Source organism: Nesoenas mayeri, assembly GCF_963082525.1.
Source record: "Nesoenas mayeri genome assembly, chromosome: 1".
NCBI classification, from domain to species: Eukaryota; Metazoa; Chordata; class Aves; order Columbiformes; family Columbidae; genus Nesoenas; species Nesoenas mayeri.
In genome coordinates, this window is record NC_137541.1 from 16179322 (window position 1) to 16204525 (window position 25204).

At 39.8% G+C, this 25204-nt stretch overlaps 1 protein-coding gene across 3 annotated transcripts; it reads left to right on the top strand.

The window, feature by feature from the left end:
* Positions 1-25204, top strand: ERGIC2 (ERGIC and golgi 2). 3 transcript variants are annotated; one of them, XR_013922906.1, is made up of 15 exons: positions 1-135; positions 2416-2561; positions 5441-5549; positions 7536-7582; positions 8752-8822; positions 11662-11702; positions 12462-12563; positions 13495-13590; positions 15323-15378; positions 16365-16463; positions 17622-17719; positions 21289-21451; positions 22306-22385; positions 23149-23617; positions 23701-25204. XR_013922906.1 is itself a non-coding variant. In XM_080354448.1 (14 exons), the coding sequence occupies exons 2-14, from the start codon at positions 2456-2458 to the stop codon at positions 23212-23214; spliced, it is 1134 nt and encodes a 377-aa protein (XP_080210574.1). In that variant the 5' UTR covers positions 1-135; positions 2416-2455; the 3' UTR covers positions 23215-25204. The 3 variants fall into 3 exon arrangements, 2 of the variants coding, with proteins under 2 accessions (XP_080210574.1, XP_080210575.1); XM_080354448.1 differs by having other exon boundaries at positions 23149-25204; XM_080354449.1 differs by lacking the exon at positions 1-135 and having other exon boundaries at positions 1846-2561; positions 23149-25204.

Consider the following 25204-nt stretch of genomic DNA (forward strand, 5'->3'; position numbering starts at 1 on the left):
CGGCGGCGGAGCCAGCCCGCCGCGGGCCACGCGCGCTGCCATGGTCAGCGCGGCGAGCGCCGAGCAGAGCGTTGCGGCTGCTTCCTCGTTTCCGGACTCGCCCGCGGCGCTGGGTAACGGCGAGAGAAGCGAGAGGTAGGGAAGGGCGGGGGTGAGGTGGTCGGTGCGGCCTGTCCTGTCCCGCGGCTGCCCGGTGCCCGGCTGCGGGCCTGCGCCCGCCTCAGCGCGGCGGTGGCCGGGAGCGCCCGCGGCCCGCACCGGCATGTGGGCTCCGAGCTGGCGGCCGCCTCCCGGGCCTCCCTCAGCATGGGCGGCTGGGTGCGAGGCCCCGGGAGGGGGTTCGGGGGTGGGTCGGCTCCGAGGTGTGGAAGTGGATGTCCAGGCGCGCACCGATAGCGGCTTCGCTTCCACGTTGTCTGAGTGAGAGAGAAGCGCCCGAGCCCCTCAGGTGGGTCTGGGTTGAAGTCGCTTTGCGTGGGTGCTCTGGTCTCAAGTAGCGTTTGTGCTGTACTTTTTCCTTTTCTTACCTTGTAGTAGTATATATATATTTTTTTTTTTTAAAAAAAAACCCGTAATCGATGTTTGGATTCATAACATGTTATTTTCGTAGCAATGCATTCCAAATTTTATACTTGGTTTTTCTGAGGTAGGTGTGTTGAGATGGGCAGGAGGGAATATACCAGATGTCTGTCTCACTTTGTAATGGAAAGTGAGTCTGTGTATTTGGGATCAAAGAAACAAGTGAAGAAATGGGATGCTCCTAGCTAGGTTACAGAAATCTGTGCACTCACCGATGCAGAATGATTTAGAAAGTTTCTTGATAAAGTACTCAAATGCTCTGAGTTTACCTGGTACCTCTTTGAGGTGTGCTGCTCCACACGTGATAGTGGAGAAAACACAGGGAAAACAACGAGTTGCTAAGCTGACCTCAGTGCTGTCCGTGTAACACAGCAGGCAGCCCTGTTTGCTCTGTGATAATGAATGTTATGGCTCCAGTCATTGTGTCCAAGCAGCTGCGCCATATCTGTGCTCCTAAGTTTTGCACCTTCTTAAGGTACTCTGAGTGGAGTTGAGATGATTCTTTAAAACACAGTTATGTAGTGTAGTAAGGACACAACCTTGGTTCCCTGATTTTTTTTTTTTAAATGCTATATAACCGAACTTCTGTTAAGCACCTGTGTTCTCTGCCTGCTTTAACTGTGGTTCCTTTGGATCCTCTACAACACACAGTATCATTTAGTTGGTCTCTGCAAACTGACTTGACTGATGCTCTCAACAAGATTGTGATTCTGCACATGTGAACTTATATTTCCAATAAAACATATTCCTTGGTTACTGCACAGTACGAAGCCTGCTCAGCACCAGGGAGCGGCAGAGCAGGGAGTAGCTCTCAGGTAATTTCACTAGGCCACACTGGAGGCTTGATGTGCTCTTGAAATGGGGGAGATGAGTTAACAGACTTTTTTTGTACAAGACAATGATGAGGAGGATTCACATGTTGGCAGTGTAGGTTAGTTTGCCTGCCTTGGTGTCTTTAAATAGGGGGTGATAATATGACATAGTCTCAGAATACAGTAAATGCACAGTAGTTTTTGTAGCTTCAGAAATTCTGGGCAAAGTGCAGCGTTTCCTCAGAAGGAAGACAGCAGTGCCAGCTTGTTAAAACACACAGTATATTGGCAGGACTGTGTTATGAGCATATTTGCATGATTTGGAAACAGTTTAAGACAGTAGTTCCTGGGCAGGCTGCTTCTCTCGGCATCCTAGTACTTAGTGTATTGACAGCTCCAAGCAGAGCAAAGATCGTGTCATGGACAAAAAGCATTCTGAACGATGGAGCTAGGATTTGATACTCAATTTGCTTTGGGGGGCATTTTTATAGAGGAAAAAAATGCTAATTTTATTATTACTTGAAAATTCTATAGCTGTAAAAACACAAAATGCATTTTTTTTTTTCCTTTAGTATATAGTGTGTTCCCACATTGGCTCAATATGGGAGCCCTGAGAAGTTAGATGTCCTCCCGAGTTTATGCAGCCTATTAGATATTCTCTGCTAGGTCAGTGACTTCATGCATTGTCAGGTTTGTTTAGCAAGCTTACTTTAGAACTCAGATTGTTGCTTTTGTTTTTGTGTTTGTTTTTTTTTTTTTTTAATTTTAAAATTGAATATATTCAATACCAATAACAATTTAATTGACAAAGAAATTAATCGTAGTAATTAAATGGTGAATGTGCTGGATGTGGCTGCAGTGTAAGCAGCAGTGTGCAGGCCAATTTGAAGTTTTCTTGAAGCAAGAGTGACCATTCATATTTCCTGGGTTTTAATTGTCTTATTAATGCTTTATAGTTAATAGCCAGTGAATTTGAGCAATGTTGCTTCTGTCTTTTAATCACAATCATTTATTCTCAAATCAGAGAGAATATATGAAGGAGGAGGTGGAGGAGTGTGCTGAAGATGAGGCGACTGAATCGGAAGAAGACCTTGACTTTGATGAAAGAATTGGATGCTTTTCCAAAGGTTCCTGAAAGCTACGTGGAGACTTCAGCGACCGGAGGCACAGGTAGGCCTTATTAAGATGCTGACATGATTGATGTTGGCTGTTAGCTCAGTCTAGCATGCTCCGGGAGTAGAAGCTTCCATAGGAGGAGGACAGGCATCTGTGTTCATTTGAAACTACCCAAAATTGGTTTCTTGATTTCTTTTGTGGACTGACAGAGCTCCTCTGCTTAAAGACAAGGCATAGTATCTTATCCAAATAGATGAATCACAAGGGAGATTTTTGTGTAAAACTGGTGAGACTCAAACCAATGTAAAGGTTTGAGGTAAAAACTTCTAGCCAGTTACCACTGGAAGTTCACTGTACCAAGGCCATATTAAAATATTCCAATTTGTTGTCTCATTAACCCTTTTCTCATGTCAGGTTTCTGAGTGATGCTGTGTCAGCATGAGCTGAAATTCAGGTTTTGTTTCATAAAAGAGGAAAAACATTCTCTAGTGGTGTCTAAGAGCTGGCTAAGTTAAACAACAGGATGAAGAGCAGCTCTCTAAAGCTTTTTGTCTTAAAGGTATAGTTGATTTTAGGAGTAAGGAAAGCCCTTTGAAGAGCTGAACACTTTACTCCAGGGCATGTGCTTGTATTGTCCTTATTAGTCACTTGAGCTTCTTTCAAAAAACTGGAGCTGTAAGAAGTACCTTTTCTGTATATATCTGAACAGAAAATTGTGCCTGTAAGTTGGGTTGGGTTACAGTCTGATCTGGAAATGGTGGCTTTGTCTGTTGGACTTGTTTGCAGTTCGATGGGAAACTGCTAGCTGTTAGTTTAAAATGGAGGACAAAAATCTCTTGTGTGATTGTCTGAAACTCAGTTGAATAAAAAGTACAAGAAGCAATTGCAATCTGCAGATAAGCCTTTGAAGTCATTACACCACTTGTAGTGTAAAAGTAAATATCACAAGGATCTGTATTACTTTGCTACGTTTCCTGAATAGCACTGTTAATAATTAAAGGATTATTGTACATAAAATAATCTCTAAGAGCTGGTTAAATAACTCTTTGTTAAAGTTAGTCTCTGTTCCTGAGAAAGCGAGTCGTTTTTATGTTGTAATTCACAGAAAAACAATAAATGCTTAAAAATTCCATTTTTTGCATTATAGCATCAGAGAACTTCACTTTGGTGAAGGGATGCCTTAAGGATTTCTCAACACCAGAAGTTACTTTAGCATTCTTTAGTTTATCTGAGTAACCTTATAAATGACAGTATAGGATTGTCTTATTCCATGCTGTTATAAAATTTGAATGTAGTATTCCTGTCGCATTCAGGATTCAAGTGCCAGGCTTACATACTGGTGTGATAGGGATGCCAAACATAGCAAGACTATTCTCAGACTTGCAGTGCCTTAAAACCCATTGCAGAAGAAGTACTGGTGTCTTGAAAGGGCTGAGACTCCAGCTGGGGGCTGGGAGAGCCTTTAGAAAAGAGGATCTGTCTTCGGAAATTCTGCAGACTTTATTTTCCTGTTCAGATCCACAAATACTTTTGCTCAGAATTACCCAGAAAGCAGCTATGGCTCTATTTGTTTCCTCATGTTGGGAAAGACAGTGTGGCTCCAGCTTTCCTCCTGCAGTAGGATAGACGGTGCTCCAGCTTTCCTGGGCTGAGTCTGGCCTGCTGGGCTCCAAAAGGAAATGGATAGCCAGCATAATTAGCTGACTAGTGCATCTGCTTTCACAGTGTGCATTGCCGTGAAGGTTTTCATATGTCTGATGGCTACACGGCTTCAGCAGAAAGCTAGGACTTGAAATGTTGCTGATCAATGAGCAGTCAGTGCTGCAGCCAGTGGCTTCTTTTCTGGATCCTGTAGGACCATCCCTTCATGTCCCTACTGCAGACCACTGTGTAGTCAGTCGAAGTTCATCGACAACAGGCTTGTTTTTTCTCAAGCTGCCCTTCACAGAATCTGTAGAAATACTCCTCAGAATGCAGATATAAAACACATACCGCTAATAAGCTTTACAAACCACTACTGTGCTCCATAACTGAAGTTTCTTTTCAGCTTAACGGAAGTCATGATTTAATAAAAGGGGTGTAGCAGGCACTTCTGTGCATCTGTTACTACATTTCTGGCTATGTGCAGCAGGATAATATTCCCTTTGCATTGTACGAAGTTGCGAGTGTGATGAATAGGCTTCTTTGGAGATAAGTGAGGCACATATCCTGTTAAAATACACCATTTAGTTTTCTTCCTAAAAATAATTTCATATCAGTTCATCACTTATTTAGTTGTTGGTAGAATGGATAGCTATGTGTTGCTTATCTCCAGAGGGAGAATAGTTTGAAATATTGAAGTGTAAGTCCTGACTGTACATCTAACTGCAAGTAATATAATAAGGACACCTTTTGCTAACTGGACAACACATATAATGCATATTATTTCTCTTGTCTGCTAGCTTCTTGGCACTAAAACTACATATTAAAAAAAGCATTATAAAAACTTAGGTTGTAGGCAAGTGGAGACTTGAAGGGACTTAAAGGTGTACCTTCTCCTAATTTCACTCTTGAATTTAGGATTGAATTTGCCTAGACCATCCCTGACAGTGATTTGTGGGCACTTTGTTTTATGTGCAGAGGAGGATCTATCCTGTTAAATCTTCCATAAAGGGATTTCACAGTCTCCCCATCATTCTAGGATTTGACCGTACTTAATGTAAAAAGTTCTTTCTTGATGCAAAGGTCCGACTTGTTCTTTTCCCCTTTTATGTAAAAACAAATACTGTAGATATGAAGATATTTCTCTAAGAGCAGCTTCTGGATTTATAAATCTGATATACCAGTATTTTACTGGTAGTGCTTAGATTCTGGAATGTTAGAATTTTGTTCTGCTTGTGTTTCTGACTAATATTTCTCACAATCTAAACTTCTTTTTTCTTTTGATCACTCAGTTTCCCTGATAGCATTTACGACGATAGCTTTCCTGACTATAATGGAGTTCACGGTGTATCGGGACACATGGATGAAATATGAATATGAAGTAGACAAGGATTTTACTAGGTATTTTTTTATTAATTATAATTCCTTTTAAAATTTAAGTTGTCTGCATTTCAGGAAAAAATACATTTGAAATGTTCATGTGACTTGGAAGCAATTTATGGTGGAAATTAAAAATTAAATACTAAAGGGACTTGATTTTTCTTCTGTTGATTGATTTGGACTTTTTATTTTCTGGAATCTACAAATAAGAGAAATTGAGATTTCTGCAATGAAGAAGTCTAAACAGTGTAGATTTGTTGGTGGAGTCCCTTGAGGAATTATTTGTTGGTAATTCTGAGGACGTTGTTATACGTAACACCACATCAGCTTTGTAAACCCACCAACTTCACATGATGCTTACTCTAGTTCACACAGTTAGTGTATCGCCATTACACTTTGTGCTGCTGGAGGTGAACCTTAAGCACTCAGAACTTCGACTGCGTTATCTAGAGATTGCTGCTGATCTTGTCTTCAGTTATGGCTTTCGAGATCAGCTGAAGATGCATTTGCTGTTGGTTTCATGTGCTTGTCTGGACTGCTCTCCTTTCTTCCTGATGTGGTCAGGCACCTGTGAGTCCTTGTGAAGTTAATGGAGAGTTTGTGCACTGAACACCTTTAAATATCATGTGTCTGAAACTGAAATAATTTTAAAAGCTGTTTGACTAGTTGCTGTGGTAACAAGCTAAAATATGTATATTAATTGGATGTCTTGAACAGCAGAAATACCAAAGGTTTCTGTAGTAAAAAACCCCAACAACAAAAAAACCCCCACAAACCAACAAGAAATTTAAGGGAGATGCATCAAAAACTCGATTTAGATTAAATCCATTCAGACAGATGGGAGTTTCACATTCAGGTCATTGCTAAAGTAGGTTCTTTCCCTAGTGAAGCTATTGCATGGGAAGGATAGTCTAGAGGTTAAGAGACTATTATGGGGCTTGGGAGACATAATGCTGTACGTTTTCCAGTTTGATTGTGGGTTTATCAGTCAGCCTGCAGTTCTGTGACAACTTAAACCGATGGCTATTGGTATCACTGTAACTGCTTTTCTCCAGTCTGCTGACCGTGTCTGATCCCACGTTGAGCCAAGTGTTGAATCCCACACTGGTGTGATTTGTTTGTGGTCTGCTAAGTTCCCAGAAGATTCCTGGGGATTTATTCATTATAGTTTAAATGACTTTTGTGAAACTAACGTGAAAACAAGTATGAAATGCCCAGAATATTGGGGAATGCCCTACAAACAGACTTTTGGTGTGTTGGAGTGTTTTCGGATTTTCCCCCCCTCCCTGCTTCTCAATGGGAAGAACTGCGTTTCACCTCCCCTCATTATAGAAACATTCAAGGTAAAGATCTTAACATACAAGGCATTTAGCTATTATAATATAGGAGCATTTTTGAGAAAATAACTTATTTCCAGAAGCATTGCTAGCAAAACCAACTATCTTTTTGACATTGCAGCGTTTTCTAGGGAGTGGTTTTAGCAGCCTCCCAGCCTGATCCTGAATGTCACTGTCCTGAGGAATTCTGATTAGGATTGGAAATACAGTATCCCGTCTTAAGGACGAAACAGGAAGAAAGCGATCAAATATTTACTCAGGTTTAGATTTGTAACTCCTGCATAGCCCTGATGCATTGCATTCTGTGGAATTTATTGCACTGTTGTTGTTGTGTGGAAAAAAAAAAAAAGTAAAATATTGAAAACATTGTACTTAGTGACAAACTCTTGGGCCAGTAGTATTTCAAAAAAAATATTAGGATTTTCATGGTAAACTTCAACACGGAAATCTGATGGTTTTATCTCTTAAGTTACGAGTGGTCGTCAGTGCTTTCATAACTAAAAGTCCGCATTCGTTTGCAAAAATTTTAAACAGCCTAAATTTATATTTATTGGTGTAAATGTTATTTGACTGTGTTTCTGCAAGTAGTCGGAGAAGTTTAGTAGTATACCTCTTGATAGTTGTCCTCCATATCACTTATATAGCTATTTCCCTTTTTTTTTTTTTCCAGTAAGTTAAGAATCAATATAGATATTACGGTTGCCATGAGGTGTCAATGTAAGTATTCCATCAATTAAAGTTTTGAAACACTTTAAAGGCTCTTCAGAATATGCATTTGTTTGTATTGTAGTTGGATATTGTTCAAAATATTCTAATATTCTAACAGTGAATTTTTTTCCGATCTTGATGGTATGTAGTGATCTTCATGGCATATGACTCACTGAAAGAATTGGTAGGAGATGTAAAGAAAAATATTTATGCCATCTTGTTCACATCTTGCAGAACTTTGCTTTGTCTGTCAGGACAAAAAAAGGATCTGTTGTTGCAGTCTCTCTCTAGCTGCAGTAATCTAAAAGCTCACGATGAGATACAACTCAGCAGCAGGAATTTATCACAACTTTTATTTATTTATGAACTTGGCAAATATTAACCTAGTCTATTGTTTAACAATACTAGAACCCTCAGGTAATTTCATCCTCCCAATGCACATATGTATGCCTTGCCTTTTAAAGGCAATGCTGACTGTTCTTTTCAACCACTATTTGTGGTTTTGGTCATCCTGGACTAAGAAGGAGAAACAATACTGCTACCAGGAATGTAAGCAAGTCTTAAGACTCACTTTTCCGGCTAGATTCAATCTTGCATTAATTTTATGGTACTAATGTACCATACAGTTTGTGTTTGTCTCACAAGTATTAATTTGTAAGTCATCACTTCTTACTCTTAACATTTATTTTAATATTTTTCAATTATTTTCCAGTTAAAATAAAAATTTTTAAAATCTGATTAAAAAAAAATGAGAAATAAACAAAACTTTATCCTCTGTTTTGCCTAGTCTTGGTTTGGTTTCAGTGCTTATGAGATCCTAGAAAGTTTGTGTATGTGGTTCATGCAAGACCTCTGAAGGTGCTACATCAGTGAGACAATACTGCAAATTTGAAATGTTTGTTTCTGGTCACTGTGTATCAGTTGATTATACTCTGATATTATGTCTATGATTCTGTGATAGGTTGAAAAGTAGGATTCTGTGGTTTCCCCCTACCTCCCAGTTATCTGCTTCTTGCCAGAGTTGTTTTTCTTTTGGTTTGGACTTTATTAACAATTAACAGTAACTTACACTGAAAGTTTAGTGCTGTACTGTGAAATTTCATTTCAACTTGAACTTTTTTTTGTTTTTTTATGATAATCTGTAAGACTCTTAATATTTTTCTCCCTGTTAAAAATAGATGTGGGGGCTGATGTTCTGGATTTAGCAGAAACAATGGTTGCCTCTGCAGATGCGCTGATCTATGAACCAGTAAGTTGATACTTAGCTTTTTATTTAAAAAGGAAGTGGGTCTTTACTTGGTGCATAGCACTGCTGGGCTGGCTTGCTTGCTTGTATTTTTTTGCCCACAATTGGGCTCCTTGAGTAATGTCTGCATTGGTTACCCCAGGAATCTGTTAGGAAAAAAGGGTAGCATTGGGATTTCTAGTGATTTCTACAATTATTTTTACATGTGCAAACTCTAGGGGTAAATGCTAACAGAATTTGATATGGAAGGAAAACCATTGGCGTTCTCGTCAAAGGAGAATTTATGTAACTGCTTTTTAACTAGAAGAAGACTACGATTCTAAAAAGGGGTAGAAAGTCACCATTATATCCTTATAATATGGAATGGCATTAAAGATTGTAAATTGGGTTAGTATCCTTTTAATTTCTGTATTGTGAACTGAAGCCTCTGGAACTGTGTAAGCCTATGCTCTTAAGGTGGTTCTGCTTGCACAACAGAGTAAGCTTTGGGGTAATTATGCTGTATGAAAGTAATCTATTATTTTGTCACTGTTTAATTGCAGGGCGACAATAAACTGTGGCAAATGCTTTGTTAACCCCCTCACTCCCCTCTCCTCACTAAGGAAAGGCAAAGAGAGAGAGGACTTGCAAGTTGGAAGAAATGTTTTACTAATACTACTAATAAAATAGAGAAAATAATACAAAATATGCACAACCAATCTTGAATTTCCCGGCAAAGCTCAGAACTGCTCCAGCAGCTGCAGGGCAGGCACCCGGAAGTCCTCGGTTGGACTCTGCAGCAAACTGGAACTGGATTCAGAGATGCAGGGTCTGTCAGTAGGCTTCAGATCGCAGGCAGACAGACATGGTCCTCTCTAGATGTCAGCTCTAGTTGAAGAGAACGAGACCCTTGTGATCTCCCACCTTATATGATGTACGACGTGGATGGGGTGGAATACTTAGTTGGTCAGTTTTAGTCACCTGTTCAGTTCGCTTCTCCTTGCCCCTTTCACTTACGGGACATGCGTTCTTATCAGCGACCTTGCATTCCATTGCTATGTCTACTAAAACATGTATTCAACTTCAGAAAAGTGCAATTACTTAGAAGAATTTAGCTGAAAGGAAAATTCACTACAAGAGAAGCTGGTCTTGTTTTTAACAAAACCGGGACACATTTACAGAAAACCTATTGGAGAATGTACCTTCCTGCTGGAATTATTGCATTCTCTAATAACTGAACCGTATTCCAACTAACTACAGTTTTGTCCAAATTCCTACTCGTGCATGAGCAAGAGGAGATGGCTCAATGGAAGGATGGGCTCGGGAAGGGGAAGGAGCTTGGTTTTGTTTGCTCCTTGGGACACTTCCCCTGTTTGTCAAGACAGTCGTCTCTGTGCTGCTGTAGCTGCTGCATGATAGCAGTTGCCCTAGTGATTATAATCTTAGAAAGAGGAAAATTCCCATACTTGATCCCTTTTGGCCATGGCTCTGGGTAGGTTTAAGCATTAATTGCAATTGAATTTACTGTCTGGAGTACATCAGCATTAACAGTACATAGATTTGAATTCAGTGCACAGCTGTTACTGGTGATACTAAAGAAGTGCTTAGTGTGGGATAACCCTAGAAATAAACAGTCTGCACCTGCACCCTTGTCTTTCACAGCTTGCTCCTCTGCTTGTTTAATTGCTGTTTGCATCAAAACCATGCATGTCAGTTAGATCACTTAGAATTAAATTGCTACTCACTGCTGCTTTTAGCCCATGTTAGTCAAAGGCTAGAAGGGCAGAAGCTGCTTACTGAAGTTACAAGAGCTTTCGGAAAATATGCTGAAGTTATAAATGGAAACAAGTGAATAATTCTAGGGGGAAAGGGACAGAAATTTCCATACTTGAACACTAAATGTATTATTGAAAGTGCAAAGTCCTTTCATAAACTCCAGTACGTGGTACCACCTATGTTGGGTGGGGAAAAATTTAATGAAATATAACAAGGGCAAGTGTAGAGTATTGTATCTGGGCAGGAACAACCACAGGTTCCAGTAAAAGTTGGGGAATGACCTGTTACAGAGCAGTGTAGGGGAAAGGGACCTGGGGGTCCTGGTGGACAGCAGGATGACCATGAGCCAGCACTGTGCCCTTGTGGCCGGGAAGGCCAATGGCATCCTGGGGTGGATTAGAAGGGGGGTGGTCAGTAGGTCAGAGAGGTTCTCCTCCTCCTCTACTCTGCCCCGATGAGACCACACCTGGAATATTGTGTCCAGTTCTGGGCCCCTCAGTTCCAGAAGGACAGGGAACTGCTGGAGAGAGTCCAGCACAGGGCAACAAAGATGCTGAAGGAAGTGGAGCATCTCCCGTGTGAGGAAAGGCTGAGGGAGCTGGGGCTCTTTGGCTTGGAGAAGAGGAGACCAAGGGGTAACCCTGTTAATGTTTATAAATATGTAAAGGATGCGTGTCAGGAGGATGGAGCCAGGCTTTTCTCGGTGACAAACAATGATAGATCAAGGGACAATGGGTACAAACTGGAACACAGGAGGTTCCACTTAAATATGAGAAGAAACTTCTTCATGGTGAGGGTGACAGAGCCTGGAACAGGCTGCCCGGGGGGGTTGTGGAGTCTCCTTCTCTGGAGACATTCAAAACCCGCCTGGACACATTCCTGTGTCCTCATCTGGGTGTTCCTGCTCCGGCAGGGGGATTGGACCGGATGATCTTTTGAGGTCCCTTCCAATTCCTAACAGTCTGTGATTCTGTGAGGTGGATTGTAACTCCACACCTCTTCCCGTACCCCAGTTCTCTTCTGGGTTTCATGAATGGGACTTCAGTGCTTCCTGCATATTTTGTTACATGTGTGATTTTTGTTTCAGGTAGTATTTGAACTCAGCCCACAACAAAAAGAATGGCAAAGGTAAGGCACTGAGATAACACGCCTATGTTTTGTATTATTTGTACTGAAAGTGACTTTGAGGTACACCAATCATGTGACAGAACTATGTCTTGGGTCTAACAGTTCCTGTTTGTAATTTATGAGTGCCAACCTGTGAAAAGATATTAATTTACTTTGCTTTCTCATTATATGAGAAATGGAAAAAAAATTGAGTAATGGGGAAAAAAATTTGGCTTTGGACTTATTTGTGGAACTGGGTCATGCAGTTGCAACCCAACATGTATGGGGTCATTCAACTTACGTTTCTGAACAAATGCATGGTAGCACAAGTTTTAATTGCAGGTTCAGACACGTAGCACAGCTTGGTATCTAAATGGCACAGCTTGATAGCTAAATAACCAGTAGTAACAAATTGGCATGTTATTGGGACAGCAAGTGAGTTTGAGTCTTTCATATAACTGAATTGACACACTGTTTATCACTTAAATTGGAATAACTTGGTTATGTATGTGATTGCTATACTGCTAGTCTTGTAATAGATCCTGAAGCTTATTTGGGAGTCTGGCTAGTTTTCATATTTTGGTAACACACTGCTGTGAACACCAAAGCTTTAAGCTCTGCATAAAATATGATTCTCAAAGTTTATTGTAACACTTTAGTACTGACATGAACCTCGCTAACTTCTTGATTTATAACCCGCAGCTGAAACTGATAATTAATTGTGAAGTTTTGTTTTGTTTTACTGTTACATGCTTTCACATTTGACTCTGTAATCTTTAGGATGCTGCACGTAATTCAGAGTAGACTGCAAGAAGAACACTCTCTTCAAGATGTGATATTCAAAAGTGCTTTTAAAAGTGCTTCTACAGCACTGCCACCACGGTAAGAAAAATTTGGCTATTGGTGGTGGTGTTCCACTCTCCCCCGCCCTATTTAATTAGGCTTCACATTTTATTGTGGTTATGATGGTTTTTTTTCCGGAAGATAAGATTGTAAGGGAAGAAGACCTTACTGCTTTTTATTCCATTTTAAAATGAAAGCTGAGTTTCCTTTCCCCTTACAAGCAAACAAACAAAACTCCCATACAAGCAAACCATAAATGAAACAAAGCAAACACCAAAAATACTGTATGCACTTTTCATGTTGTAATCTCCCTGTTTGAGGACAGAATACATCTTTTTTCCTAAGGCAGAGCTCAGGAAGGTTCACGAAATCTTTTCTCTCATTTTATTGATATATTCAGATTCACTAAGTCCTTCTGTGCCCCTATGATCCTTGTTAGTGCAGTATTTGAGATGGTATTTATGCTTGAGATATGTTTAAAATATTTTCATATCTAAGGAACAGATTTGGAAATATGTTCCAAGTTGTGGACATCCCAAAAAGTGTTGGAAGAGGAAGGTTTCATAAAAAATAAATGTTGAAAGCTGTTCTTGCTACAGTGTTCATTGTAGCGTTAAACCTTTCCCAACAAACCATTTTGGGTACAAATGATTGGAAAAAAAAATCCCCAGGGCAGCAAGTTACACTTAGTCTTATGTTTCTGTTCACATGTTCAGGTATCGTAAGTTAGCTTTGTAGGACAGATCTCTGAATATAAGTACAAGAGAAAGCTTATTGTTTTCATCAGACTGACCTTTATTAGATTCCTTCCCTTCTACCACCCCTGCTACAATTCCAGAAGAATATGATAAGGAGCGGTAGATGATAATGACATATCTTTATGCTAGGAAAAGGAAATATAACTGTGCTGCTGTTATTTCTGTTAGTGAATATTCTCAAGTACTATTTATGTTGTTTTTGTTTCAAACAGGGAAGATAATTCATTACAGTCTCCAGATGCATGCAGAATTCATGGTCATCTCTATGTCAATAAAGTGGCAGGGAACTTTCACATAACTGTGGGCAAGTATGTTCTGTTCAATTCCTGAAAATAAAAAAGAATTGACTTCTACATTATATATAGTGCATGCATGTATATGTGTGTGTCTGCTTTTACAATTTTGAATTAATCACTGGGTTTTATTAACCTTCCCATACACATGTTTGGTACTCTTTTCCATGTGGTATCTTTTCTTGCACAGTTAAAAACAAATTTATTCAGAAGTTATTAAAGCAATGTGGTGCAGTACAGCGTTGCATGCAATGTAGTAGTTATGAATTCTAGCATCTTGCAGGATGAAAACTCTTGAAAATAGTGTATGACATAGAGTGGATTGCTTGTACTTGCCTCCAGTCTCTGGGCCTGTCCAAACTTCTCCTTTCTGTTGGTACGCAGTTCGCTAATGTGGATGCAGCGTAGATATGTGCCGTTTCGGTGCTGAAGTAACATAGGTGCAGAACCGTAGTTAGGGAGCTAAATGCCAGTTCACCTTGCTTTGGAGAGAGACTTTCTGATATGCTTCAGCAATGGTATGAGCTTATATACACTGCACACAAACTTGTGTTCACTTTTCTCTGTGCCTCCAGCTCTGCTGTCCTCACTTGTCTTCCTGCCATCTCTGTCACCTGAGATCTTAGCATGCAATCTGTACTCTCTAATTTACCCACGTGTCATTCCAGCTGCTGTCTTCTTGTGGATATTTCTCCAAATGTCACTTTTGTCTGGTCCCGTACCACCTCTCTGATATGCCCCTGGATGTCCAACTTCTTAAGCGGTTTTCAGAGCTGATCGTTTCAGCCTTTCACCTGTAGTGCCATCACTTCTCTCTTCCTGTCTCTAGTTCTGCAACCCTGAATAATCTTTTGCTTTCCTTTGCTTCCTTTTGCTCATCATTACATTTGTGTTTCTGCTAAGTTGCTTGATCTTCTTGTAGGTTTGTTGGGTTTTTTTTTTGTTGGCTTTTCTAACTGGCTGCCTTTGTACCTTTTTGCCTGGTTATTTATTGTAGTCCTATCTTGACTGATCTCATTATCTTTCTCCGCCTTCTGTTTGTCAAAAACTTACATGCATTTGGTAATGATTTAACTTAAGCTAAGCAGGGAAGGGTTCCTGCATTGTTGGCTGGACAGGTGAGGATGAAGTGTGGCTGAGAGGCTGTTTTACTTTCCAGACAGAATTTCACTTTTTTCTCCCCTTCTCGCTGTTAGCAGTGTGTGCCTTGGCCTTCCCTTGCAGCATCCAGACCTGAAGTTATCTTAATTAGTCAGGGAGCAAATACAGAGCGTAATTAACTTTCTTAGTCATAGAGCAAGTATGGTAAAGTTTCCATTGGTCACATGAGCAGTTCTGCAGCTTTTCATGTGTTAGGCCTTGGTGGCTCTTCTGGGAGCCTGGGAATTTGATGTGGTTTTGACATTTCTAAAATTTTGAGACAGTAATTTTGTGTGAGAGGGTTTCCATGAGTCTTATATTCCTGTACCTCGTAATTCAGGCTGTCTGTACTTGGTAGTAATAAAAATTTCATATTTTTAAATATAGATACAACTTATATTTGTAAAACATACATATTATAGATATTTAAACATTTATATGTTATACAAATGTACATATTTTTTATATACATATATATATATAAAAGTATTTATTGAAATAGAGGGGGAAAGGTATTTTTTTCTACATAGTCCTGTTTAGGAAAGCTGTATCTTTTGTGTGGATTCATCAAACAGATTTTTCATAAAACGTATCTTGCTTTCTTTAGGGCCATACCACACCCTCGAGGCCATGCACACTTGGCAGCCCTTGTAAGCCATGAGTGTAAGTTCTTTTTGTCACCTCCATTCGAACAAGTATCTTTTTGTCCCGACTGCTGCCTCCTAATTCATACGTTAACATAGGTTGCTGGTGTAAAGATGTTCTAGCGAGGCAATTGCATTGTAGACGAAAGTGAAGAATATTCTTTGCAATGTTATGACTCAGTAGTGACTTACTTTTATATGTTGAACACTATTAATATTATCTTTAGGTTGCTTCTACTGTAATGATAACATAGGAGTCTCAAACGTGTTTTAACACAGATACCGTATGAAATTCCCATATTTCACTCCAAACTACCCATTTCCTGCAATGTCTGTTTTTCTAAGGTTACAAATTTCTGACCTTTGTCCTTAGAAACTTCATTTTTAGGTTATGAGTCTAGGTATTAGATGTGTGTTCCTGCCATACTTAATGTGAGGCAAGGGTGACTTTCTGTGAAAAATGAACTTGGTGTTGGTTAAACCTCCAAATGTCTGCACATGAATTTATGTCAACACAAGTGTATAGTATTACAGAGCTTTAATATCTTTGCAAAATCAGGCAGGGCAGTAACTTGGTAGTTGCTTCATGTTTCCTCTTTACATTTCATTTATGAAATTTTAGTCTTCTAGATACCATTACATACAAGAACCTGGATAGAAGAATAACTTCAGTATTTGGTCAACTGGGAACTTTCTGTCATTAAATTCCAACTTTATTCAGATCCAGAGCTGATTCAGATAGAGTTATAATTTGTTTTAGAAGTTCATTAATAGAGAAATGTAATTATTTGTTAAATATTTTGGATTTGAGTTTGGTTTGAAACATGTAGTAGACATATTGATGTAATCACAGGTACAAATCCAGTGAAATGCACAAGTATTTGAAATATTCTAACTATATATGTTTACCAATGTGAGAAATGAGTGCATCTTTTTCTCTGACAAGAGTGCAGAATCTAGTAGTTTAAAAAAGACCTTGTTTAATTCCTCTGTATTGTCTTTCAGCCTATAACTTCTCTCATAGAATAGATCATTTGTCATTTGGAGAGCTTATTCCAGGAATCATTAATCCTTTGGATGGAACAGAAAAAATAGCATCAGATCGTAAGTGTTGTGTGTTTAAAAAAAAGCATATTGTTTTCTATATTTTTTCCAATAATTACATTTAAATTATTATCATATTTCATGTATGTTGTGATTTACAAATAACAGGTCCTGCTGAATTTGGTAGCGAGCAGTGCACTGTTCAGTTACCTACATATCATCTTAAATGGATGATTTTAGTATCAATATTGCTGTACTTTGTTTCGCTGAAGTTCATTTGCAGTGTCTTCTGGATTTGTGTTACGTTGAAATTACAGTATGTCTGAGCATGTTGCAAAGAATTTTGCAGCAGTATGATACAGTGGAGATTGATACATCTGGTTGTTTTCATAATGGGGGAAAATAAGCCTGATTTGGTTTTGAAAAAAAACCACAACAGCATCAGGAGTCTTGGATTCTCTTCCTGTATTTGGTTTGTCAATTCCACAGTGTCTTTTTTGAGGCTACTGCAGGCAGGGTTTGTGTATCGCTTTGTTTCATCATGTATAAATAAAGGAGCGTAGTAACCTGCCTCACAGATCTGCCCTCGCCTCGTCCTCTGACATGCGTTCCCCAGAGCGATCCCCAGAACCTTCTGAAGCTGCTCAGACAAATTGCTTCAGTCTATTAGCGTTTGTTCTCTTGGGGAAATTGCACCAAGACAGGACGATCATAAATGTGTAAGCATGTTGGCTGCTGTAGATGAATTCTCTAGAAGTCTGTCTAATCAAGAGAAAAACTATTATGCATTTAGAAGGGCTTCCAGCATTGTGTAGACAATTCAACAGCTAAAATCTAGTCAAGCCACTGTCAAGATGTACGTATCATGCAAAATGTGACTCTGTGAAACTTGCCCAGTTCTGGTGTCCTGGAATGTCTGTGCATTTCATTTGAAACCTGACGTGGCCTGACCTTAACAAATGTTGATATCACATGGGTAAGGTGTAAATTCCTCTGAGTACAGATGTGACATAGGCCTTGCCCGCGGAAACTAATTTTGTTCGTGCTGATTGTGCTGAAGTAGCCTTGGCAGTCCTGGGTCTCCTTGAAGAATGTCCTTAGTGTAAATGGCTTAGCTGATTAACTGTTTTAAATATTATTTGTTTGATTTATTTATGAGTGTCTCAGATGATCCTTGGCTCTGTACTTAATTCAACAGTGAGATTTATTTTCTTCTAGACAACCAGATGTTCCAATATTTTATCACAGTTGTGCCAACCAAGCTACATACGTATAAAATTTCAGCAGAAACGCATCAGTTTTCAGTGACAGAAAGGGTAAGTAGAAGAGAAAACCATGCAGAGGAAACAGTGATTGTTCTTTACAAAAACTCAACTGTGAAAATGGAGACTTAGTTGTACTGTGGTTTTGAAAGCTCCTGTGGTGTGAAGAGACTTGTGCAGAATGTTCTAGTGCACTGGATTTATCTGTAAATAATGTAATAGTGATGTTAAAATGCTTGGTGACACATGCCAACTTCTCGCATTACTGTTTTGCAACCACAAATCTGGAATCTGGTACTATAATTAATGATAGATATCCAGTCATTTCTACTTCACTGGATGCTAGTAGTGGTGGTTGTGGAGGAAATCCTGTAAGTTTTAGTTCTGTAATCTTGAGTGTAGCTTTACAAATAGTTAATCCACCTTTAGTTTCTTATCCTTGTAGGAAGCAAACAAAAAACCACAGCTCATTTGAATGCCATGAACTTGGTCGTGGAGCGTTAGAAATGGAAACAAAGGTAGTTTGTATGAAAAATTAACCACACAAAGTGTGTTTGTCTCTCAGCTGTCTTATTTAACCTTTGTTGAACCAGCTACTTTAATTATTCTCCAAGCTAGAGGGCTTTTGCTTCTGGGCTTGGAGAGGCTTTTAATTCTGAACCTATAAAGTAGTTATTGCAGCATAGTACATGGGCAAAACATAAAGTACTCATTTTAAAGACTGCTGTAAATAAGAAAAAGACCTTATGTATACCAGTTACATGTCTCATTTCCAGACACTGAACTCTGTTTTGATCTTCGATTCAAAAGCCAAATAAAAAAATCCTTGCCAAAATTTTAATTAAAAATTACAGATAAAGTGAGCGTTAAGAAGGAAGCCTTGAGATGAAAGGAAATTCAGTGATTAGGATGGTACTTCACTGTAATACAGTTTGTGATGTTCTCCAAGGAGAAAAATCTTTTATTTCCTCACAATTCCATGCTGTACTTCTGAAAAATATGAAGCTGAGGGAAATAGGGTGGTGATGACATCTTGGAATTCACCGTGGGACATGCAGACCACTGAAGGGAAAGGTTTGCTCTAAAACTCTTGAAATAAAGAGAGGAACGTAGAGGAATTTCATAATGCAATATACTCCCACCTCCTGCTGGTCTAGCAATCCACTTCACGTTTCCTCGGCACAATCTCTGCGACAGCTAAGGCGCTCCTTAAACTTCTGGACATCAGTCAATTGCTACTCTTACTCCTTATTGCATTTTTTCATCTTGAATTAGATTTTTCTCTCCTTCTGCTATAAAGATAGTTTCTGTGAATTAACTGTGCCGTCTTGGGTCTTTAATTTTTGTGGGGATGTGTGTTATTTATGGAAGTTGCAACACAGCCACAGATTGCTTAGGAGAAAAGCTTGTGAATAGCGGAGGTAAAGTGGCATTACATGGTTGCTTGCACTGTCAGTAGGTAGCCCTGTTACCTGTCAAGCTTGTTTGCGTTTATCTTTGGAAATCAGGTACCCCTAGCAGGTGAACTGGGAAAGGCTATTAAGACCAGTTAACACTGAACAACTTAATGCATTTGTTTTGTAAGGGTAGGCACATATGCAGACCTGGAAAAAGGTGGTCAGCTGGCCATGGCTAAAACTTGAGTACAGTGAGGTTTAGTTGCCCCCGGTGAAGAGACGGGGAAGCAGAGTTTGAAAGGTGTGGGCAGAAACATCTCGGCTAGTGTTTATGTTTGAGATGCTGTGTTTATCTGTGCTAAAGGGATTTAATCTGTTCAAGGCTTCACTGATATCTGAGATGTATGATACAGGGTTGTTATTTTCAGCAACCTTTAGCAACCAACAATTAAATCATCTGGAGCAGCAGAAGCTGGAAGCAGACCAAAATGGTCTGTGGAAAAAGAATTATGTATCTTTTGAGGGTGGAGTTTTGGGCATTCTATTTAACTTTGTATTATTTTTTCACCATTTGACCTCAAAAGACCACTGAGGCTTAGGGAACAATAGAGGAAAAACAAAATTCTATTTTGTCCTGGGGCAATGGCAAGGTTCTGTTCAGCTACCTGCGGGCTTCTCTTCCTTCTTAGTGTGCCCAGCCATCCATCTTCTCATGCTGAATGTTGTCATGCTCTTGAAACAGAGAAGGCATTCTGTACTTTGTTTTTAAAAACCATTGCAAAGTTTCTGTGACCTGGTATCATAACTGATACTTGATTTTGACATCCTTTTTACTTTGGTTTGGTATCAAAAGCAGCAATGTTTTATGTCAGCATTAGCTGACTGGAGAAGTCGCCTAGTCTGTATTTGCCAAAGTGGTAGTCTGTTTTTGATTTTGTACTGTATTCTGTACATTTTTTGAGCAGAAACCATTAAATCTACAGGTGAAATGGAGCTGTGATATATTGCTTTTCTATTCAGTCTTGCTTGTCTGTCTTCTCTACTCTTATTAGCCTAGACATGTCTGTGTTTATCTTCAGTAAATTAGGTTCTTTTCTGCTGCCCTTGTATATTTTCAGCCAGACTTACCTGGCAGTACATTTATCAGCACCTTTCACTAACAACAATGGTAGCAAACTTCTGAAAGAAACTTAAGATTGTGTTGAGGGTTTTTTTTTTAATCCTGAAACCTTTTTTAAAAAGTAGATATTTACAGCAGCCACACTCTACTCTTTGGAGTCTTTTGGTTTAAGAATTTGGGCAATGAGAAGAAACTATAGAAGTTCTTGGACTAAAACTAGGGAGTCTGATGTGTTTAGAGCAGTCAGGGCAAGTTAGTCATTATTTTTATCTAGGCATATTTCTTGCTTTGTGACTGTTTGAAATGACCTGACTGTCAAAAATTGTGAAAAGAGGCTTGGCTGGCTTTCTGTTTTCGGGTCTCAGAATTTTTGAAACTTAGGAATGTGAATTCCCCCCCCATCACCGTAATGGATTATGGCATATGTGTAAGTATGCACTGAGCAAAAAAACTAGCTTCGATCTGATTTAACTTGGGCTTCTGAAGTTCAGTCATGGTAAACTCTAGTTTAAGGTCTCCCCTGGTATTTTTAAGAACCAGCAATTAAATCCTTTGTGGCATGTGAATCTGGAGATATGCTCCAAGGCAGAAGGAGGATGAAGCTTAATGAGTCTTAGATGCAGTATGTAGATTTATATACGCCCTCTGGGCAAACTGCCCCAGCTAAAGTTGTTCAGCAAAGGACTCATCCTGATTTAAGTGACTAATAGTAGTGCATAAAATAGGAAGAGCTGGGGCGCTGTATTATACCAGTGCCCTCATTTGATTTCACAGGCTAGACCAAGACTGTCACACTTGTCCTCACAGGTACCAAAACCAACCCAGTTATTAACATCATTGTTTAAAACACCCGGTCAGCAAATCTTGAGAGGATAGTACTGAAGCATGATAGTGACCATTGAGATGCAGCACAGAAGACCAGTGACCAGGACAATAGGTTATTTCATGATGTTTGACTTTAGAAGGTACTGGCCAAAGTTGTCTTGATGTTCCCTGGTCTTCTGTTGATTCCCAGCTCTGATTAAGTAGCTCTTTGTCATCATTCCTATTTAGATTGTTTCCTTGTGACTAACAAGAAGTGACTAACTTGTGTTTCTGTTTTTCAGGAAAGAGTAATTAACCATGCAGCTGGCAGCCATGGGGTGTCAGGAATATTCATGAAATACGACATCAGCTCACTTATGGTGACGGTGACCGAAGAACACATGCCTTTTTGGCAGTTCTTAGTGAGGCTCTGTGGCATTATTGGGGGAATTTTTTCAACGACAGGTAACTATCAATTCTTAACTCCTATTAGATTTTTTTTTTTTGTCACAGTCATTATGTTATGGATAAATTACAGGGGAGTTCTGAAGCTCTAGCAGGTTTAAGACAAAGCACTCATTTGTGTGGACTGAAACATGCAGTGAAAGCTACTATTTTTTGGTGTCCCAGTTTGGCATTTCTGCTGTTCTGAGGGCCTGTTGTTGTTTCCTTTTGGTAGCTATAGCATAATTTATTTACTTCTGGAAGAGCAAGAACATGGATATATAGATAAATACATACATACATACACACACTGACTTCTAATATTCTATGTATTTTCTATAGTTGGGATCCAGTGCTAAATCAGTGCCGAAAATTGAGATAAGAATTCCGTCTGAAGTAATGGGGAGGATTTTCCTTGTGCAACTTGGCAATGTACTGCAGGATTTGCTCCTTCAAATAAAACAGTTGAAAAGGCAGGATTCACTTACTAGTCAAGACATAATAGGATATTTTGATTAGAAGATATTTCTTCTCTTGACTTTCATTTGAAGGGGGAATAGTAAAGGGACCTTGAACTAAGAGCTCTCTTTCAAAGTAGGTATTTCTGTCCCGCAGAATGTATTTTCACTTAGGAAAGCTGGGCAGAGGAAATTACATTTGCTTGGATAGCTTGGGTTTTGCCTTTACTGATGTTTTTCACAATGTTAGAATTTCCCCTGCCCTTGATGGTTCCTTTTTTATGTTAATTTCTCAGTGTTCTACACACCCGTTCACTGCACTGTATCCTGTTTAAGTATTGTGTGGAGTTTTGTTGTAATACTTGCATAAGTACTACAGTTTTACTACTACAATTTAAATCTCGTTTGACACTGCAGGAATTTTACATGGCTTTGGAAGATTTGTAGCAGAAGTTATTTTTTGCCGTTTCAGACTGGGCTCTCACAGATCCACATCGGTAAGAAAAGCTTTCTCCAAGTATTAAATGAGTGGTACAGCTTCCCGAGGATGGATGAGCAGGATGACTTTGGGACTGAGTCCCAGCAGAATTTAAGATGCTGTCAATAAACCCTCCCATTGACATGCATATGAGCAGAGATTTAACAGCTTTTAAAATTAGGTGGAAACTTGAACATGTAAGGAAGCAAGCTGTTCTCTAAGAAGCTGAATTACTGAAACTGTGTCTCTTAAAGATGTCTCTGCTACATTCCCTCCATCGTTTTTGCTGTATTATTTTCACATTGCTACAAAGATGACATGTTTTCCCAGGCCTCCTCAGTCTCCCTCACATATTCTTCTTCTGCATGGCCTGCTGGCAGCGCTGGGTTTGCAGGGGTTCCCTGTTGCTCCTCATCAGCCCGCTGGCTGCTGCCAAGCAGTGTGAAAGAGCTGAACAGTCTTTGCCTTTCCCTTCATTGGGCATCAATAGACTTGCTCCTCTAGCAACTGCTTGATTTTATTTTACTTTTATTTCTGCCATTTAAGCCTCTAGGTAGCCTTTGAGATTTCTGCCTTTCTCTCAAATTTGGTTGAAGTTTGCCAGCTGGCAAGGTCATGTGAGTGGGGAGAGAGTTGGAAAGGGAAGCAGGTTTGTATGGTTTTTGTTTGGGACAGCAGGCAGAAGGCATACAAGAAATGCAGAAGAATAAAGAAATATATGTTGGGGGGAAGATTCTGTTTCTGGACAAGCCATTAATAACGCTTTGGTTTTGTTTGACTAGGTCCCACTTCCTGATGGCCACACAAGCAACCACTTACCTCTAATTACAGACAATAATACGCATTAGACTCCTGAAAAAACTTTCTTCCTGCTGGACACAGAAGACATTTTTATACTAAAGAAGACATTGTGCAATATGCTGAGACAGTGCTGATGGGCAGCAAAATACGAAGCCTTTACAAAAACAAACCTGAACAAGGCCCCAGAAAACAACAACAAAACAATTTGTGTACTTTTTTTGTCTTTCTGTGTGCACATGGAGTCACAGGGAGTTGTGAGACCAGTGAGGTGGACCATCTGCTGGAGATTAAAGAGGCGTTGCTGCCAATACAGTATTCATGATCAAGCTGAATGTCATTGTGATGACTGACACCGACCTCTGGAACATCTTGGTGACCTTGGCTCTGTGCCCAGGAAGGGTCTGAGGAGAGCAGAGCACACGTGGGACGTGTGGAAGGGCTGGGCAGCAGGTGAAGGGCAGTACCAGAGTAGGTTTGGGGTTTCTAGTTCTTTTGTGATGGTGGGGCTGGGGGCTAAGATGCTATTCTTACAGCTGGGGAGCGATCCCAGAAAATCCTGAAGAAGAGGGAGACGAGAGAGAACTCAGGGAGTAACGTGCAGCCCAAGCCATAACTTTGGTCATCGCCGCTGCCTTTCCGTAGTCCCACCGTTCCTTGCTGGAAGAAACATGATGCGGAGCAGGGGAGAACCTCTGTGTTTCCACACAGCAGTGAGAATCCCTTCTGGTGTGGATGTGGAAGTGCCCAAGGATGCTGAGAATGGGCTCCAGTGCGCACAGTCTTTTTGAGCTGGAATAATAACTTGCCTTTTGAACAAGGCACTTGACTGTAGTTTTGGTAATAAGGCAAGACTCCCTAGCAAAAGATCAGGAAATCTCTTTGTACTCCTTGGTAAAGAAATTGCTTTGATGCAACCTTTGTTGTACCCCTGCTGCTAGTATGCAAGCCATGGTCTGTAAATCCCGAGATGGGGAGGAGAAAGAGCAAGAAGCTGCCTTGTTTGGCTCAGCAAAAACTGCAGAAATATGGAATTCAGTGCGTGCAGCCTGGGCAGGGAATGATGGAGTTGGTAGTAGGTGACTTCAGGGAATCTGAATCATTTTGCTGCAGACAGATAATGAGAAGGGATCTGCAGAATTAATCCTTATTGTTCATGAAGGTTTTTGTAAAAGAAATGAAGAGAGCAATATCAGTTTTCTATTGTAAATATGCTACTAAGAATGAATGCTACTAATGCAGATGGTGCTTTGAGAAGTAAAACATCCTCTTACACCTGTGCTTAAACAGTTGTCCCACCAGGGTAAAAAATTAATAATATGATTCCTTCTCAGCAAAACTGATTTAATAATATATTAGGAGATGATGCTGACCCTGGCCTCACTCACCATGGAATGAATATTATAATTGACAGGACTAACTATGGAAAAATAAAAATCTCTGTGGCATTGTCAGATTTTGCTGACTTCTGTTGATGGACTTCAGAGGACACTTGGGTCTTGGTGATGAGCACAGTGTAAATAATATAGCTGAATTGCTATGCAAAGCAAAGGGCTTCCTAAACTGAGAAATTATATGAAATAGTAAACAAAGTGTGGGAAATGAGGCAAGAATTTTGTTCAGCTGTTGAGAAAGACAGAAGTTGAAGGAAGCCAGGTCCTTGGGGTTAACAGCCAGGTTTGGGGTGTTCTCTTTTGTGGGTTTTTGAACGCTAATTAAAACTCAAGCAGCTTTGAGAAACTCTTGTCCTTGGTAAGTAAGAAAATCAAAAGCTGTAAATTTTTGGTTCCCATTTCTCTTTGGCGTTTCCCTCTGAGGTTTCTTCCCTACTCCTGCTCGGACTGATTCTGCTTTGGGCTTTCTCCTGACACTTGTTTCTTATCTGCCTGGAACAGACTGTACTGGTGGGAGATACTGATCTCAGTTGACTTTCTGTACCAGAACTTCAATGTTATTTTCTATTCTCATATAAAAGAGCCAAGTGGCTTGGTGTGTCTTAAATCCTGCGTGGTGTGTTCATGTTGTCTGTCTAGAGCAAAG

Bases quoted from the DNA above. Each gene is read 5' to 3' on its own strand.
- ERGIC2 (XM_080354448.1), top strand. From the start codon at position 2,456: ATGAGGCGACTGAATCGGAAGAAGACCTTGACTTTGATGAAAGAATTG. The intron at 12,564-13,494 runs GTAAGAAAAATT...TGTTTCAAACAG, and splicing joins TCTACAGCACTGCCACCACG to GGAAGATAATTCATTACAGT. The intron at 13,591-15,322 runs GTATGTTCTGTT...TGCTTTCTTTAG, and splicing joins TTTCACATAACTGTGGGCAA to GGCCATACCACACCCTCGAG.